This window comes from Dromaius novaehollandiae, chromosome 2 (genome assembly GCF_036370855.1).
Source record: "Dromaius novaehollandiae isolate bDroNov1 chromosome 2, bDroNov1.hap1, whole genome shotgun sequence".
NCBI classification, from domain to species: Eukaryota; Metazoa; Chordata; class Aves; order Casuariiformes; family Dromaiidae; genus Dromaius; species Dromaius novaehollandiae.
In genome coordinates this window covers 129,028,021-129,048,297 of record NC_088099.1, presented here as the reverse complement: position 1 = coordinate 129,048,297, position 20,277 = coordinate 129,028,021, and the positions used below count along the sequence as shown (strand labels likewise).

Genomic DNA, 20,277 nt, shown 5'->3' with positions numbered 1-20,277 from the left:
TTGAATAACATGAATACTGACTGCACAGATAGATAGATTTAGAAACCTGAACTTGAGCTTAATGCAAGGTTACTATTCCCTTCTGGAATTACAGCATTTATTGAGGTAAAAAGGAATGCCATTATTTTGTTTCATGGACTGCATTCGCTCACTTTGGAGAGGAGGGAGAATGGTTATCTTTACTCTCTCCTGGTGAATTTGTTTCAGTATATCTAATAGATTTTGCTAAGGAGGGTAAAGAGCATGATTATAATTCAGTGGCGAGAGCACAGGCCTAGTAGGTAGGTAAGAGCTCCGAACTGTTCCCAGGACCTTCTGTACTTTGTATTAAGCAGCTCTACAGAGGCAAGATGTTCTGTCTCTACAAAAACCATTCTTGGGTGCTTGTTTGAGAGCTTGCATGCTCTATCTCCCTCCCTATTTTATTCTTTCACTCCCACAAGAAATATTTAATTCATTGAGAGTATTAACAGCAAGGAATACGAAGCACAATAATCTCTAGTCCTGTGTTTAGGGTGGCTTCCCAAGAGGTGCCAAACAGAGATTTGGACAAGGTAGAAAGTGGACTTGAATTAAAGTCATGTGTTTCCTGAGTGAGTTTTCACTAATTGGCAAGCTTTTGCACAAAAATGAGCAGGAGGAAAGGAGTAGGAAATGGAGCACTTCCCACCAGGTGCCTTAGCACCGGAAGCCTCTGCTCCCCTTTGCTTAAGAAAACAAGCAGACGGCTACCTTTGGGAAAGAGCTCCCAGCTGTCAATCAGCGCACTGAGAAGGGCCTGAAGCTAGACGCGGTACCCAAGCTCCCAAGGCAGGCAGGATTTCACACACTGCTCTGGTCCTGGTAGCCGACTTGGGCAGCCCCCCACCACAGCAGCCAGCGCCTCCAGAGAGGGGACACAGGCCTGGCCGAAGCTCCGGATGTCCCCTTGTTCTGCTGAGCCCAAGTCCTTTCAGGACAGGGGCCCTAATGATGTGCCCAGCGAGGGGTCTGTGGCAGAGCTGGGAAAGGAAACTTGCCTTCTTAAAACTAAAGCTACTTTCCTCCATGCTGGACGGCTCTTTGTTCTTCCCCACCCCTTGCTTTGGATTATTTTTTCCCAGATTTATTATCTTACATTTTTTCAAATCAAATTACATTTCCTCTTTCTCTTTCTAACCACTCTCCATGTCCTCTGCATTATTTCTTCTGTCTCTGCGGTCTCAACTACACAGTTTAGTGGTATCTTTAGATTTCATCTCACTTCCACGTCAAATCTGACATGAGTTGGCAATGAAGAAAAGGAAGCAGTCCAGGGTTTCCTTTGCAAATGCCTCAATTCCCACTTTAGAAAAGTAATGCTGCGTCTGTACCCAAGACTGGAAAAAGCACAGTGTCAAAGGCCAGCCCCTCAGGGAGTGGTTGTCAGCAGTCCACGCAGAAGATGTCAAAGAGCAGGTGAGAAATAAAGACTTAGTCACAAATACCTCTTCCCAGAAAATAACTGTCAGTAAGTGGTGAGACAATGGAAGGGGCATATCACTTATAATATACTTGTTTGTTGGGCTGACTTCCACAAGGTGTTAGTTGGCAACATCATGTGGCTTACATGAGAGCTGGCAGAGTGAGATTTTTTTTTTTTTCCTTTGGATTTTTTGTTTCCCTTCAACAGTTATTGTAGCACCATATATCACTACAGAAGAAAAAATACATTTTTCCCCAGTGTATCAGAGTGTGAAAATTTATTTGCACTACCATAAAATGAAAAGTTGGCAAACAGTTATAAAGATGGATGATTTGTGTAGGGAAATGTAGTAGTTCTATTTATCTCTCACAACTCTGCTGGAGAATGAGAGTAAAGAGCTTTTCCTTTTGCAAACTATTTGCTTTAGCGGACCAAGTTACCTAAATGACACAGCCTTCTAGTTCTCCTGTCATAATCAAGCTTGGCAATATTTCTATATATTACAAGAAGGGTCACACAGTTAATACTCATTGGACTTCAGAGCATGTACTGCACACGCATTTCCATGTCATGCTGCGGCCCCCCACATAGGGTGAGAGCTGTGCAGAGGTGAGGGGACAGTGAAAGAGGATCTCAAAGAGCCAGGAAAGGGACTACCACCAGCATCCCCTTTATAGACACACTCCACATCTCAGGCCTGTATTGAGCTGCAGTATGTCCTTGTGAAATTCCTCCTTGCCCTGGCCAAGCTGGCCATCCACACCATGATGCTGATAGGACAGGGTGCCTGGAGACTGTGGGGCCTCTAACCAGTTCCTTGCCCGCTCACATGTCTGGGCAGAGCACCATGCAGCTCCAGGGTCACCATCTGGCCACGGTGGGTGGTCTGCTCCTCACAACTCTTCCCTTTTTTCAACCTGGGAATTGACTGTTTTCCTCTGCATTTTTCCTTTTTTCTTCTAGCCTTTGCCTTAACCATTGAGCTAAGAGGGATTTTCTAGAGCCCGTCCTGGGCTAAAAGGAGCCCGACAAAAGCAGTGGCCGTGCCGCCTTGCTGCTGACAAAGAACAGAGGGAGATGTGTGCCTCTCCCTTGTCAAATGACATGAAGCAACAAGCCTCTTGACACCCATCCTCTATTCACATTGCAGGACAGAATTCAAGAATCACAACACTGAGAGAAGCAGAAATTTGAAGAAACAGACAAAGGAGAATTTCTAACAGTATTTATTGGCCTTCATTGTAAGCATTTTTGGGGCAGAGATACTGCATACTAAGCATGCTGTCCAGTCATGAAAGACATCAGTAATAATAATTACTATTACTAATTTCACTTCTTGGCCCTACCCCAAAATTACTTAGCTCCAATGATTTTGATGTGTTTTATTCCCAGAGCTAAAGCTTTTAAACCTGCACATTGTTATCAGTGAGCATCTAAGAAACAGAAACTTGAAGCAGTATCGATGTTCCAAAAAGCAGATCTTGAGCAGATCTCTTGCTTCCTACATAACGCAATGCCCTTCACTCTATATGAAACCCTGTTCACTTTTAGATTTAAATAGGGCCTTCATATTAAGTTCCTTTAAAAATAATTGTCTTACATTTATCATGGGCATAGTTCTCCCCATTACCACAGTTATGGGCATTGAGGTGCTCAGAAAAGGCAGCCTTGGATTTCAGAGGGGATTTAGGTGATTTTATCTATGGACTAGTTCCTGGAGTCACTGGTGCTGCACTGAAAACTCATAGACAGAACTTAACTCTAAGCATCTAACTTCCATGATGGTGCCAAATATAGAGAAGCAGTTCCTTGAATGATCTTGCTTTTGATTTCATTTGTTAGGCTGTCAGCTTTCAAACAAAGGGAGGGAATATAAACAAAAAGCTCAATTTCATCTCCGTGTTACAAGCAAAAGTTTGTACTGCTGTATTTGTGATCTGTTACTGTAACCTCAATGCTTTAATGGATTACTACAGAATAATATATTGCATCTGGCTTTTCTTGCCTCAAAAATATCAAGAGTACTGTACGTATAATCATTTTAAGATGTGAAAGTTTTAAAAACTGAGGGACCTGAGGCAGTATTTTTTTAATAAGAGTATGTGTATTCATGTATCAAAGGAGGTGATTCACAGTGCAGAATATTTAGGCTACATAGCCTCCATCGGTAATGTCAAATGATGTAAACCTACAGGCTTGGTAGAGTTCTGGAAGCAAATGTTTGGAGCTAAGCAACACTTGCCACTTAATGTTCTTGGTTTAAGTCTAATTTGAGATCAGAAACAATCATGAAAGAGGATGTCTTTAAAGTATTGTGATCTCACAGCAGCCTGAACGCCAAAACAAACTCAGCAGAACAGACAGCACATTTTCCTTGGGAGTACACTCAAGCACCTCATTCAGTGCATCAAGGGAAGGAGATTACTTTAAACTTGGCTTCTTAAAGCACGGCTAGCTGGCAAGTGGATTCAGTCTCCAAAAGATCTCCAACCTAAGACCTAGTAATCACAAGAGAGCAAATCTTAGAGGCTTTGTTCATCACCTGCAGAAGCAAATTGCAAAAACTCACGAAATGACAACGACTATACTTGTTCCAGAATATGCTGAACTGTACTATTTAGAAGAATTTGTTTAATTTTTCTGTAACAGAGAAAAACTCCTTCTTGAGCTTTTTAAGGGTAAGCAGCTTCCTAAAGGAAGACAATTTCTGGCAACAAGTGGAACAGTGGAGCTGACAGTCCTTCACTATATAGCAAGACTGCAGATCTTGCAATAAACGCTGCCAAAGACAACACTCTGCAGCAAAACCCACGTAAGCATTTGTTGGAAGAAAGGAAAAAGGGTAGAAGATACAAAAAAAAGGTGTTTGGCACATGCAGGTTGATAATACTACAGCTTAGCTTGTCGCCATACTAGCTGTTATTCAGGTCATTTCGACATCTTTTTCTCTTCCACTGAGGCAGACACTGAAAGCCAGATATAGAATTCAAGTTACCTGAAGTGGGACTCAGGTGGGCTATATGATGAAATTGTCATCCTGTTCTTTACGTAAAATTCACAGATACTGCAGTTTTCAAAGTTAGAGCTCCTTGCATTTAGACGTTTGATCTCTTTACATACCCAGTCTTTGTTCCCAGCTCACTTCCAGTGTCAGCAGAGAGTTGGAAAGTAGACATCTCTTCTCCTAGATCTGCTAAGGACTTGATTTGCCAGGGACTTCCAGGGCCTCAAATACCAGTAGGATCAAATCCTTCCAACAAGGCAGACATAAAGTAACTCTGTAACATTCAGGCAATAGGTGCAATGTACTCCTTTTGTTCAACACTATTGTAATGGTACAATTAGTTCAAGAAAGAAGCTATGTAGACTGAATCCTTTATCTCTCTGAGAAGATTCAAGCCCTCACTTGACTAAGCCATGCGTTTCCTAGGCTGAGACGCTGTCCTTTGCTCCATTTGAAGCTGTGTCGCAACACAGCAACAAAACCAGGCCTCCCTGGACTAGAAAGTGAGCACAAGTGCCCACTAAGTGCCTGCCCTTCCAGGTTCTCCCTCATGGGGTGGAGGAGAGAAAAGGGTTCTTTAGCAGCCATTGTACCAAATACATACACGATTCATCGGCTCAGTTTCTCCTCTCAGCTGATTCTGGTTTTCCCTTCAGTACAGTCATACTTGCTCTTTGGCCCACTTACTTCTTTCATGCAGTCTCTGTCTCGACTAATCCCTTTGTGCAGGGTGGCACAGCAGTACCAGGAGGAGTGGAGGACACTTCTCAGGCAGACTAGCTTAGGATGACCTTGTGGAAGGTGAAATGTGGATTTGGGCATACCTGTCCCCCTCATTAGAAGAGTGATTCAAACCCACTTTCTGGATCAGCAATTTATGGGTCTACTATGAAGTGATCTGGGCCTGCTATAAAAAGGTGGACACTATCAATCTTTCCCTGATTTAAAGGGTAAGCCTTGTTCCGTGCTTGCAAAGAACGAATGTAAGTGCCAAGTTCCCAGAGACATTCAAGTCTATAGATACTCTGAGAACAGAAGACTTTCTGTAGCCCTAAAATGTCTGAATGATGGGATTTTCAGCTTGCTTTCACCCTTTGCCTGTTCCATAAGCAAAACTAACTTTAGAAGTTCTCCATTCAGCAAGTGAATTATTTTGGATCACATTCTGAAGCACTGCAGCACCTAAATTTTAGGCATTTACTTCTATGAGGAATATACTTCGGCACACATTTCAAAGGAAGAGGACATCATATACTAATTCCCACTCACATGGCCTATTATGCACTGACCTTCTCTAGCTCCTCCTGTTAAGTGAAACAACTGCTGACCATCTAGCTCAGCCTTTCGTAAACTAGATGCAAAAGTTTTTACTCTATCTAGCTTCTCAGGTGGGCAGCACAAGCAGGTGAAGGGCTTCTGCCTTGGGACAGCAAAAAGTGAGAGATGTCTTCTCATTCTTGACTTATAGGGGAGAAATATCATACACTTGCATCCAAGAGGATTGTTTAATACGTTCACAAATCAATTTTATTAATTTAAAACAAAATTAATGAAGAAAAAATCTGTACACAATTGTGGACACAACACACTTTTTTTGTACAATAAGGCCAGATAAACTGTTTTTTTCAGTCTGCAAGTGACTAAAAAATTTAAAAGCGCCCCCCCAAAAAAGAAAAGACAACCAACTCCCCATCACTGTCTACTTTCCTTGAAGAAAAAAAGGCTAATTACAGTCTCCATTCTAAAAACTACCTACCAGGTGCTTTATGTATGTATGTGAGTACCATGTGAATTCCAATACTCATATTGTGTAAAGTAAAGCACATGTGCAAGTCTTGGTAGGATAAAAACCTCTTTGCTGGTTATAGCAACAAATAGAGCAATCTGCAAATCCACAAACATTGAATTCTAGCAATCTGCAAATCCACAAACATTGAATTCTAGCAGCAATATGATTCCTCCAATAGAGAAAGGTGTTGCTTTGAAGCTACGTTGGTGCTTTGTAGCTTTGCAGGTAGCTGTTTCAAGGCTGGTGTTTTTAGCAAAAGAGAACAAGAAGAAAAGCTGGAGAATGAACTCACAAAGCCAAGGTTTCTTTTTAATGTAGAGATTTAAATCAGGTAAAGGGAATTAGTACAATTCAAGCCAAAAAGTCAGACTCACAGTTTATCTGACCAAGTAGCTCATGGCCTTCAGGATTAGAAAAGTCACAAGTCACAGACAGACACAGTCTAAGGTTGTTCTGTAAATGGATATAGACGAAACAAATTTCAGCTCCTTGGCGATAACTATTTCAGTATTTCCATTGCCGGCAATGGATGTTATATCTTAGGAAAATCTGACTCCTGGTGGAAGAGGATTATAAGACTTAAATGTATAGATCAGGATATGAGTATTTCTTGCTCAATCTCTCGAAAATATTCCCAATTTCTAAAAATAAAGAGGATGATAATTTCCTTTGTTTTTGCACGAGACAAAAACTATTTGGTACCTAGATTCCAGTTTAAGTCATATCTTAAAATATATTCGTGTTCTCTATATACTTCTTTATGGAATGAATCTGTAATTCATTTTTCAGTACTCTAAAAGCGCATTAATATGTTAACATTAAAAGAGAAAACAGAAGATATCAAGAGACTCCTCTTCACTTATTTGTTTTATCTGTGTTTGCTTAGTGGGGGGATAGAAATCAATCCTTTCATAGTCAGAGTAGCTGAGAGATAAGAAGGTAGAGAAACAGCTGAAAAAGAACAAAACCCAACTCCTATTGACACTTGACATCCATGCTTTTGGTCTTGACAAATTTATCTAAAAAATCCATTATCTACATATTTATACCCAACGCATTGATAAGGCACTGCACAATATTTTGTGCATACACGGCCTCATTCTTCACCAACAAGGCATTACTATCTTTCAATAGCATTTACCTTAACAATATGTAAAAGAATCATTCATTATTACAAATTTACACAAAAAATTCTTCCTGTACATGATTGTCTCAGTGATGTACCTATTACTTTAAATTAGACATATTTTAAACTACTCTGTAATGTGCTAAAATCAAAAGTAGTTGCTGTATCATAAGGCAAAGGCTTACAATAGCCTTTAATCCTATTATACATATCCTCAGTTATATGATGCCAAAATATAGTCTGTTCATAAATAAGTAAAGATGTACAGAGTACCCTGGGTATGAGAAACCAAAAAGTAAACTTTCTTTACAAGAAAATTACTCCACTGGTATTTTGAAAATCTCAGTCTTCATTGTGCAATCAAGTTTGCTGTGTTGAAGAAACGGTGTGTGTCACATTGAAGAGTCTAAAAACTACAAAGCATTTGCAGGTCCTTTTTTTCTTCACAGGTATGAACCTTTTATTTCCTTGTCTTTCGTTTCTACTTCTTTTTGGTAGCAAATATGGTAAAGATGAGTTGTTAAAACATTCGCATGGCTTATTTTCGTTGGACTCGCAGTACCAGAGTCAACAGCTGTTCTGAAGAAAAAGACGTGCTCCTCCGTTTACTGAAAGGGCAAGGGTTAAGACCAATTGCAGCTGTACGTCAACATGCTGAAATCACAAAGTTCTGTAGTCCAATGCTGACACAAGACACAGGCATACTGTCTGCGGGCACAAGGAGGTTCTGGGGTTTCAAAGTGCTGCTGAGCTGCTACAAGTACTCCAGTTCCAAGGCATGATGAAGGGCCATAAGGTCAGAGTGGCTTGAGATCCTCCAGAATGGCATAGCATGCTGTGAACAGCACAGACAAAATGTAAAAATAACCCCAAGCATTCTGGTATGCAGACCCACCCATTGTCTTTTGCAAGAATAAGATGATACTGCAAGGAGAATGCAAGAGTAGAAGTGCCAGCCCTTCACATTTCTCTCTCGTTTACCTAACCCCCCCATTCATTCAATTCTCAGTAACAGCAAATTTAATTAACAGCAAGAAAAACAACAACAAACATCTTAAGGAAGGGAGGGTTTTCTCATGTCTTTTTCAGAAAAGGATTTCAGCACAGCGCAAAAGAAAATATTATTTCTAGAAATAAATTAAGTAAAAAAGTCTATGCACGAAGCATGTGGGGAGCTTGAAGAAGAGAATAATACTTGGTTAAAAATAAAAAGAGAGGAAATGAAAGTATTATTTAGTATCAAAACCAATTTATTCCTTGTGGAACTATTCCTGGCAGGTGAGTTAAGAGCATACCAGTGATGATTCAGAATAGCTCATATGTTGCTCACATCACTTGGAAAGGAATTTTATCCCAGTGGTTCATATTATAATGGTCATTGTTAGCACTGATCTTAAAACATCTTTCCATATGGAAGAATTTTAAAATAAATTCATATTTTTTTCCTATTAGCTGTAATAAGATCTCAGTCTGCAGCACAAATATGTTTGCAAAGAACCTGAATAAACCAAAGACACAAATACCAGGAAAAAGCACACATTACCTCATCCATGAAGGGTAAAAAGCTGATTAAGAATACTCACTATCTTTATATTGCAAAACAGGGATTATAGTATCAGCAAAAACTTTTTCATAAATAAAAGAAGATAATTATCAGCTTTCTTCAGGAAAATATTCTACTGGTCCCATGGGAAAATAATTTCAATTCAACAATATTCTGAAGCCTAACTTGATCATGCTTACTATGATCAGTAATTCAGCTTGTGTCTTGGCACCTTTAGGATGCAAACCACAAGCAATTCACTATCACAATAGCTGAGGTCCTCAAGCATTTTATCTACAATTTCTTAGATAGGCCTCTTTCATCCTGCTTCATCAGCTCCTGAGTAAATTCCTATTTCTATGAAATCATTGGTAAAATTCCATTTCTTCTGATTATCATTTCTACGCTGACCTCCTTTTTTCATCCACATCATCATTCCCAAAATTTAAATTAGAGAATAATATTGAAAACTAACAGGATACCAATGTGAAATCAACACCAATGTGAAACCTTCTGTTCCCAGGTGTCTGTTTTACTGTAAATGTTTAGAAATTACTGTATCTTAGAAGACAAACTCCTTGGCACAGAGCCTATGATAAATTTGTCTTTAGAAGCTAAGGTAAACAACAGGTACTGCATAAGCAGTAATTATTTTTAGGCTGCTTCAACTGATAACAATGAGATGATGAACTGAGTTGGATTTAAGGAATAAAGCAGAGATTTTGAAAAGAAATATAACCAGCTAAGTAGACAAGTCTCTGAAGTCAAATGGCAACTGTAAAGGAGCAATCAACTTTTGCCCTTGTGAGAGATAGCAGAGATGATGCTGAAAAAATTAACATAAATCAGCAAGACCTCGCTAAAGAGTGATATATGATCATCAATGGAGCACTAGAAGCAAACTGGAAAATGCACACCAAATACAGGACAGAATATGGGCTAACAGAGGCTGTTTGTCCATTAGCAAGTCCTGTTGCACAACAGGAGTGGATTGTAGAGTCAAAGAGGTGGTGCTGAGCATCCACTGTCCACAGTATGCACATTTTAGGGTTTTCACCTCAGAATAGCTCTAGTCCACTATCATATCTGCAGTTGAATTGCACCTGGTGAGCACCTGGACTCTACATTCTTGGTTCGTTATGTGGATGCATCAGCAGATATCCATATTCAGATAATGCCTAGCTTCTAGAGCAAAGAATCTTCTTTACGAAGAAAATAAAACGACCCACAAGGAAACACCACTGGAACAGTTTCTGATTTGTTTTATTTTATTCTAGATTGTCACAAAACCTAGAGAAACAGCTAACTGAATCTCAGCCTGAAAGACAATGGGGGAGCCACAGCTGCTTACAGAGAGAACTGAATGCTTATCTTTCTCGGGGAAAAGTTCAGAGACAAGTGAGATGATGTTGGAGCAAATGCTTATAATCTTTCCAAAAGACTTTTCCACGTTACTCCCTTCCTTAACAAGGAAGTGTTAATATCAATTGTGACATCTGCTATCTCTGCTTCTTTGATCAAGACTTCCATTGTATTGTTCCTGTGCTCCACCAGCAACAGAAACTACGTGCAATTAGCTCATCAGGTTACATATCCATTTCCCAGTGTCTTTCCTGCTACACTGTGCAGATAGTCTGTCCTCTCCGCTTTGTCAAGCCAGACACCACTGCTTTCCAGCTTAAGTCTTCCCTAAAGATTCATTTCTTGCTTCATGTTCAGGAAATGAACCAACACTAGCAAAAAGAAATAAAAATTCCTATTCGTGGTGCTCTCTGGGCTCTCCAAAAGCCTCTGCATACCTATCTCATTTGGGCCATACGATCTTCCTGGCAGAGTCTGTAACATCTGATAGGGGTATTACATCAAGGAAAATATGGGCACAGGCTGGTGCTTGCTGCAGGTTGTGCAGCACTTGCCAGGCTGCCTGTCCATGGCTGGTGCTGCTCAGCAACACTGCCTCTCGCTTCTGTGGCTGCAGTTTCCCTCTTAGATAGCACTGAGTTGTTCTCCCTGGTACCCAGCCATAACTCTGCTTCTCGTGGTCAGCTTGGTACCAGATCTACTTGAACCACTGCGTCAGAGATGTAAATAACATACGTAAGATGTGGCATGGTGAAGAGCTTGGTGGACGTCTGCCTTTGAGTAGTGTCTATGCACAAGCCAAGAGTCAATGACATGGAAGCTGTCCAAGGTCATACAGTGAATTAATGAATAGGGAGAACTGTAGCAGTAAATTCTTGGCTTGCAGCTCCCACTTCACGGAGCTCCCGCATTATACTGCTTCCCTAGTAACAGCCTCAGCATCACAGAGAGTACACATCAGGCATCTAGGGTGCTTACAGCACCTGATTGATTTAACAGAAGGTTAAGCTTCTGCTAAATCAAATCACAGTGATTCTTGTTAGATGTCCATATGCAATATCAGTTTTGGATTAGTCTCAGCTGTTTACGGTCAGGTTTTAACCCAAAACTTTAAGTGGACATTATTTTGGCTGTACCTTTGATATTCACTTAAATGTCCTTTGCTTTATGTTCCCTGTGAAAGGAGTATACCTCCGTTTACTAAAAGGAGTGAGGTTTGGAATGATTGGGCCTGGGGAGTCTCATGAAAAAAAAAAGGTTGCGTAAATCTTAAGATTACAACTATTTTCAGTTCTCCTGCATATAGGTCAAAGGGCCAATACTACACTCCCAGTAAATAAAACATGCTGGGAATGCAGTTGCTGCAAGGGAACCGGAATCTGCACAAGGGCTCTGCGCACAGGTCTCCGGCGGCCCAATCAGATCTGTATCAGTTTGATCCTACGGCACATACCGCATAGCTAACAGGAGGGGAAACAAACTTGATACTTATCTATATATATCTATGTGTGTATGTGTATATATGTACACACACGCACACACAAATGTCTACATATATTTGTGTATATTTTGCATGTACAAAGATTTTAATGTTATTTAAGATAACAGAAATGATTGTACAAAACCTTACGCATTATTGGTTTATTAGCAAGCCTCACTATCTGCCTTGTCAAAAGTGACAACACAGCCGTGAGACAGTGGCCCATTTTTCTCACCGGAAGGTTTCTCACAGGAAGAGTTTCTTTTGATAGATATTTGCCCAATATTGCTTTTAGAAAGTCATCCCTGCCAACACTTACCACACATCTGATACAGAACAGGTGCCTTCTATTCTGAGCACACTGAAAAACAGTAATATCTCACTTACTACTGTGTGAGAATGGATGACAAATGCTAACTGCTAATGACATGCAGTGTGACTGGATGCATTAGTGTATAATGAAAACATGAACAAGTTTTTCTTATTGCTTACTGGAGGAATGCATATCCAGACTTGTGGTAAAACAACAATTTTCTGTACGATTTTAATATTGTCCAAGTAAATCTGGAACTGTCAATTAAAAACATGAATTGATCTGCAGATGTTTAACGACACACGATACTTGATAATAAGTACATTTATGAACTGTTTAATGATTTAATTTTGATGACATTTTGAAATTAAATATGGTGGGAAAACGTTGAATTTGGTTTTGTTTGGTGTAAAAAAACATCAAAAGTTCACTCTTTATTAAATTATTAAAACTAACAGTTATAAAATTATTAAATAACCGTAAAATTATTAAAGTATTTCCTTCCTGAAATAAAAACAATATTATTTTTACAGTGTGTATTTACTAAAAGAACAACCCCCCCCCCCAACTATTTCAAAGAAAATAAAAGAAAGTGTTTCTATTCAGTATGTGTGCATGCAAAACAAAGCTATTTTTTGACTGGGCAATACTGAAAAGTGCAGACTATCTTCCTTCCCTTAAATGAGTACATTTTTATACAAAAATCTTACTCCTGAGATTTGTATCATATCTGAGTAGAAAACTCACAAGTTTCTGTCACCTTTCCTGGTATTTTTGTTGTCTTTCTGCCAGATTTTGCTAAGCAGTCGTCTTTACTTCCTATCACAAACCTGAGCAGCACAGTGTGACTGTGAGCTTTAAAACAGTGGCATATTGGATACCTATTTATATTCTATTTATTGCTCCACAAAGATTCATGATTTTTCCTCCCAGTTTCCCTCCCCGGCAGAAAAGCAGCCTGACCACTGCAGAAACAAAGGCAGAAACCGCTTTGCCCACGCTCTCCCAAACCACCTGATCTAAAGTCCAGCTCCTGGACATAGAGACCCTCCTCCCTCACCCCACCTCCCGCACTCAAAATCCTGCAGAGGACTCTGCGAAGTAGAAAAACTCGAGAGGTTTTTTTTGCTTTACGAGTATTTCACGACTTTGTTTCCGAACGCAAACCAAAAAAAAAAAGAGCAGAGCCCAAGACAACGGCGTTTCTGGCAGAGAAACCCAGCCAGCGCAAACTTATCCTGCTGATGGCTACGTCACCCGAGAGGTATTCGGGGAGAGTGGCTCTGCCAGGCGTAGGCGTAGGGAGCCGGGGAAGGACGTGCCCCTCCGGCGGGGCGCAGACCCCCGCGCGCCCAGGCTGCGCCCCGTGTTGGCGCCAGCAACCCCCGTTTCCCTATGGGGCTTTCGCTTGTCCCCTCTTTTTGGGAGGACACGGATGCAAAGGCAGCAACCTCCCCATGAACTCGGGAGTTACAGCTGCCCTGGCTGTTCGGGGAGCCGAGCCAGAAGGGTACGACTTTTCCGCAGTCTCTAAAGCAAATGTCCTGAGAGTTTTAATTGTCTTATACAATATTTTGCAGGAAATGACAGTTAAACAAAGGTGTTGATACCATGGCTTGTCCCACGTTACGTGAAACATAAGAGTGTGCAGTTTCCTCTGCGTATTTTATTTATTTTCATCAAAAGAGGCACTATTCTTCTTTACAAAAAAAAGTCCAGCCTCAGAAGATTTCTTAAAAGAGCGTAATCTTTTAAACTGTATTAATAAATCTATATTATTACTTTTCTACAGCAACAACAATAATACAAAAGATTCTCAGTAAATAATGGACATAAATGAAAATCTTGTTTTATGATGAAGCAACTGGCTAAATTGTTGGTAAGTTATTTGCAATAACAAACCTTAAATTCCTTACTTCCTAATCTGGAAGTTCAGCACTTTTCACTAAAGGAACACAGAATAAAAACCTCGCAAATGAAATCAGCTTGAATTTATACTCTCACTTCTTCAACAATATTCATTATGTAGTTTATATGTAATGAATGAAGTGATATTTAAAGATGAAAAAAAGACAAGCTCAGTGTCTATGTCCTGTGTAGTGTAAATAAATCTACATAAACTAGGGGCTTCACCACACAGCAACCCCCTTTCGCTAGGTGCTGTAGCAGGAGAACAGCTTGTGCATAGGAAGGAGCGAAGGAAGGAAGCAGCTACCATGTTAAGCGAGGCAGTGGGGTACTTCTGTGGGCTGTTATATCAGTTCGTGTTGGTGGGTTTGGGATTTTTTTGTGGGAGGAAATCCTCTATGTTGTTGGTACACTCCCTGGAGAAGCGCTAGGCTTTTACTGTACTCTGATAGAGTAATGCCATTTCTTTGCTGGGTAGGGCATGTGTTTCTGTACTGAAGCATGATATACACCGGCATGCCTTCCCATGCTTGCTCCTCCTAGTAATGCTAAAAACAATCTGATGAGCAGACAATAAATAAGGCTTAATATGAATTGGGAGCAGCTCCTGGTAGAGCATGGCAACTTGTGGTTCTTCCTCTTGCATTGCGTGAAGGCCAAAAATTAAAGGCAAATCTTACTTTCACAGTTTGAAATACTAGGGTCTTTTGAGGTGGAGTAAGCAGCAGGACGAGAACCACAGAAGCATTTTCCTTAATCGAATTAATAGTTTCTGCAGAAAGTATACTTCTGCAGGACTGCTGGTATACTTACTGACTTCTCTAGCATTACTGTAGCAGAAAATTTAATCCAGAGCATCTAACATTCTTTAAATCTGAAAATTCCTTCCACTAAGAAAGAATATACAGAAGTAATGGCACAAAGGAACTTTCCATGCTGCTACTTCTCATAGCAACTGGAAAGGCTCTTTTTCTTATGCTTTTCTGAATCATGTTTCCTGTTGAAAAAAGTACCAAATTAGATAATGTTACTGAAAGGACTACTCCCGCCATTATCATATACAACACTATTTCACCGAGAAACAGAAAAGGAACAAAGAGAAGACTTTTTTCCCCTGATCTTAAATGCAGCTTTTAAAATGTAATCATTTACAGCGGGAAAACATTTCTCTGCAAAGATGAAAGGCATTTCTGAAGGAGAAAGGAGCAAACTGTTCCCGTCAGCCTGCCAACGGGATATCTGAAACTGACACTCTTGCAAAGTGCTGAGACGAGCCGGGGACCTACCCGGAGCCCTTCCAAGGCACAAAACCCCGCATTTCACGAAGCAAAACCAGTCAGAGGCGCATCTTGCAAAACGCCAGGTGGACTGCTCAGTTGCACTTCTCCGTTTAGAAGGTTACGGTGGAAACAGATAGAGTAGCATCAGAGAGATTTTAATGGCACAAAGAGAATTTGTGTAAAAGCAATCTACCTGTAAAAGAGAGCAAGAGCAGAAATGCTGTTTTCCTACTCTTTCTCCTGTTATTCAAATAGGCAAAATTATGCCTCATTCCTTCAAGTAAAGACTCCTCCTCTGCTTCACTTGAGTAGAATAGCAAGTCTAGGAATATTGCCTATTATTTGCCATTGCTTTTTCAGGAGATTTGCCATTGCTTTTTCAGGAGCTCACTCCACATTGGGAAAAAAAATGTGATTTTCTCCTTTTCTTCCAGAAGAATGTGAAAAAATATTAAAGACATTTTCAAATAGTATCCTCAGCTCAGTTAACCGAGATTGTGAGTGCTGGACAAGCCATGAGTATTTATCTGACTGCAAAATTCAAATCAGGGACCAACAAGAAAACTGAAATTTATATGTGATTAATCCATTCTTACGTACCTTTCAAAAGTGCAGCTATTTCATATAGTCAAATAGCACAATGTCTTCGATCAAAAGAATCACCATTTTTTGCTTACATTCATAACACCCTATTTGGTATTTTGGGATGCCAACAAAAACAGAACTATTAAATCTTGGCACAAAAGTCAGGGTCCATTTTTCTGGCTCCTTTTTGAACTAAATCAAACATACATAGCTAACCTGAAGTGTCCTTTGGAGAACAGCAGGATCCATAATTATCTACAGTTTTATGCAGTCTTCTACCAGATATGACCAAAACATTATATTTCATAAAGCAAAGATAAAAAAATCAAATTTCAGCACATACTACACCATAGCTAAGAAAGGACATTTTTGCTTTCAGCCTTTTGAAATCAACCTGCACTGAAAAAGGGCCATTACCTTTTTTGCGCCTTGTTCTTCTTCAACACCATCCCCTATAACAACATACACTACTTTTCTTCCAAATCTTTGAATTATTCGCTCAAAACAACTTTCCTTTCCTGAAAGAAAAAATCAGACTATTCAGGATAGGTGGTGATGGGATACAATTAAATCATTCTTTTATTATTTTAGCCTGGACCTCCCCAACACTTCCAATATATAATCAGCACTACTGAGAGAGACAAGAGGGGAGCCTCTCTCCTGCAGGATGAAGAGGAAGGAGCACCACTGGTGTGATGACGTGTAGAGGCCCACTGCAGCTTTACTGCTGCTAGAGCACCTGACAGGCAACCTTAAAATCTGCTCAGTAAGCTCCTTTAACACACACGACATGGTAGAGAGCCACAGTATCACCTTTCTTGTCTCCTTTACTAATCCGAGACAGGTTTCAGAGGGAATTTCACTACCAGGAGAATTCTCTACTGGCTATTTACAGCCAGGATCCTGAACAGAGCAAATTGATTGAATCAGTAGAAATTCTAGCTTTTTCTCTACGACCTGTGACAAGATTAATCACAGCTCCTGAAACAGTAGTATCCTGACTTAGAAGGTCATCAAAAAGATTTAGATTTAAATGCCTGTAATCCAATACATGGACAAGGTCCTTGATCCTGCACTGGGATCCATTAATGTGGCTCATTACTTCATTGCATAGACCTAGCAAAACGAATCCCAATACTCTAACTCTACACATAGTTCCAGGTGCTGATACCAGGAATCCAGAAAGAATGTAAATGCTTACAGTAAAATTTTCTTAAATGTTCCCATTCTGAAAGATTTCTTCAGTCTGCTCATAATACATGCTTACCTGTGTGTCTACTGTATGTCTAAAGCATCCAAAAGGAAAAATAGCATTTCAGACACAACTTATTTCTACTACAGGACAATGCCAGCTCAAGAACAAATAGGTTGGAAGTTAAAAAAAGGTTTCTAACCAACAAAGGAACAAAACTATTCAAGAACAGCCTCTAATAGTAGTACAAGACATAAGAAACGTCCAACACTAACTAGGTTAAGATAGTGCCTGAAAATTATAAATCTTTTCATGTTACAAAAATCTCATGATTGCCTGTGACAGTCAGTGACTGAACTCAGTATTCCAAAAATAACCTTCTCTCCTGTGCACTTAAAGTCACAAATGAACATTTATCAAAAAAGTTTTAATTAAAATGTATATCTAAAGTACTATAATTCAAAGTTTTAATTTAAAGTTCCCACAAACAGTACAGCAATATTTCTATCTAGGAAGTAGTTTTAAATCTTTTAAAGCAATGCTTTCAAATTTCTGCATAAAATTCTCAACCAAATTTTTTAAAAGCAAAAACAAACAAAAATAACCCACCATTTTTTCTTGGCCATTTGAGCTTCCTGTATTATAGATATTTAAGAACACATGAAAAATGTTTTCATGTAGCCCACAATTTTGAGGAAATCTGAGACAGAACAGATATGTCATAATCATGTTAAAAACTAAAAGCACCCTTGCCATATGGTACTATGTACTTCTACATGCTCAAAATAACATCCTTTATACTGAAGCAGAAAACAGAAATAAACATTTGCCTGGCTGAAGCTTATTATATTCAACATGCATGAACTTAAATAATTACCTTCTGCAGCAAAACATTCTTGCTTCTGGTAAATTATTTATCAAAATTTGCTTCATAGCATATGGAAACGAATGCAGTCAGGGCTTACCATTATAGAATTTCCTCAGTTAAGCTAGGATTACTTGAATGTTCTGAATTTACAGCCTACTAAAAATTATCTAAACTGCTACACAGTCTCACAGTTCTGAGAAATGATGTCAAAAAGCTATTGTATTGCTTCCTACCAGAGGCTGCCTCAGTGGTTATAGAGCTGTATGAAGTCTTCTGTGCTGGACCATGACATACACTTATAAAGCAGATTTAGGATGCCTCAGTATGAAAAGTGTTTCATGAGATCAGTTATTATTACCCCCATGTGCTACACTGAATATATGTTAAGAAATAAATGTAGACTACCATAGCTTTTTATTTAGAATTACAATTTCAAATATATCACATTATAGAAATAGCTCACCTATTTTAGTTGCACTGTAAATATTCTCTATGGGAAATACAACCCCTAATCCATACAACAGAACTTTTGCCAGAGCTGGAATAAGCTGAGTAGTTGTTACGAGAATGTTCACACAATTTGTCCTGTAGAACAGAAAACAGAAACATCCTTTTTAACAAGACAAAATGAAGAACAACTCAGGCCTCCCAGCAGAAACCCTCACCATTACTACTGCCACCATTTCTTTTCAAAGAAGTTAGTTTTCCTCACCTGGGAGGAGAGCAAGGCACTAAGTGGCAAGGTCAGACTAGAACAGGGAATAAGGAGAAGGTCCTCCAGTTTTGACGTTTTGTCCACCAGAGCTGGCAGCCTCTTCTAAAATATCAGCAGACATCCGAAAGTTTCATATCTAGTCCTTGCTCTTGGTACTCACCTCGAATGAATAAGTGTGAGTGCTTTCAGTGCAAGCGTCAACCAGGAATCTGTCAAAGCTTCAATTTCTGCTCTTAGCTGTAACCAGGCCTCTCTCTTGGCTGGACCGAGAAGACCTGTGGAATAGATAAGGCCATGTCTGCACTGAAATTAAGTAACATCCTGTCATTTTCCTTTGCTTTCATTAGTTCAGAGAGAATTTTACACACAGTGTAAGCTAAACAGCTCAAAAAAAACCCATCACCAAAGGACATTACAGAACATTACAAAAGGAATAGAAAACAAGAGGAAAGTTTTTCCTTTGTAATACTTCTAATTTATCTTTGTTATATACTCCATAGTCACTTGCCTCCAACATTATTTTTGTAGGTGTTATATATTTCTTTTACTCGTCTGTAGCGGAAAGCCAATTTTCTCATCCAGTCCACTCCTCCACGCACACCCGTTGCTAAGCACAAATTAGCACTAGTGGCTGCTGCAGGAAAGCCGTCCGTTCCGAAGTTATAGGTGCTATGTGGATATAAGAAAACCCCCAAATTAACAAAATGTAACAGGCAAAGTTCAACCATGAGCTATTCACAGCTAAGTTGCAAAGGCAAAGATAAAAAGACAATGGGCTACTGTAAAGCTTTACAACAGTTTAGCACTTTCCCAGGAAAAAACTTGAAAAGCAACATTTTATCTTGTTCAGTTCTGTTGTACCTTAAATCTTGACCGTTGTCATCTGAAGATACGTCATCAATGTGAACCTGGTCGCATTCCTGAGGTGACAGAAAGACATTATGATTTTCTGTATCTTGCAAACCTTAAAAAGCAAGCTATAAAAAAATGAACAATCTACTCATCAGGATTATTTTTAATTGTGCAAATCAGTAGATGGCAGTCTTGTTAAAACAACTATTTTACCTTTTCCTTGTGCTCATTTCTTAAAATAAAAGCACACTATCATTAACAACTACTGTTAAATAGCTTTCCAAAAACACGTTTTTGTGTTTAGAAAGGAAAGTGGTTAAAAACAATTAGCATATGTGTTCCATAAACGTTCTTGTAGCCTTTCAGGTACCTTAAAACATCATGCTGCTCAAAGCTGATTCAGTCAGTGCATAAGTGTAACTGAAACCAGACATTTCGGTAAATGTAACATATTAGAAAAATTAAACCTGATGCTAACCGCCAATGAAATTATGACCTCTGATTGCTGTTGAGCCACACACCAACACAGCCTGAGGCCAGTTTTTCAGAGGAGTGCAGACAAAAAATCTGTTCCTAGTTTGCCATTCATTTGAGAGTTGTGAGTTTCCTTCTCTCTCTTTGCTCCGAGTGCATGAAAGCAGCACGAAAAGATGAAGAAAATCTGAACAGAAATAGCCAAATCAAATTGTCTTTCTTTAACGACTTGTACACAAACTAACATGGCACATTTATAATTAGCTTTATCACTAAATTAAAAATCATAATGCATACTGTTTCTCCATTAAAAACCATTAGAACATTACTACTAACAATTTG

General features: G+C 39.4%; 1 protein-coding gene across 10 annotated transcripts in view; it reads right to left on the bottom strand.

Moving 5' to 3' along the window:
• Nucleotides 1-5,947: 5,947 nt before the first annotated feature.
• Nucleotides 5,948-20,277, bottom strand: part of EYA1 (EYA transcriptional coactivator and phosphatase 1) — a 168,557-nt gene continuing 154,227 nt past the window's right edge. For all 10 annotated transcript variants that reach the window (XM_064507408.1, XM_064507407.1, XM_064507402.1 and 7 more), the window contains 6 exons: nucleotides 19,471-19,529; nucleotides 19,118-19,278; nucleotides 18,770-18,884; nucleotides 18,358-18,479; nucleotides 16,252-16,352; nucleotides 5,948-8,198 (listed from right to left, as the gene is read on the bottom strand). In XM_064507408.1, coding sequence (XP_064363478.1) covers nucleotides 8,118-8,198; nucleotides 16,252-16,352; nucleotides 18,358-18,479; nucleotides 18,770-18,884; nucleotides 19,118-19,278; nucleotides 19,471-19,529 — 639 coding nt within the window. In that variant the 3' untranslated portion in view covers nucleotides 5,948-8,117. The remainder of the gene's footprint in view (nucleotides 8,199-16,251; nucleotides 16,353-18,357; nucleotides 18,480-18,769; nucleotides 18,885-19,117; nucleotides 19,279-19,470; nucleotides 19,530-20,277) is intronic.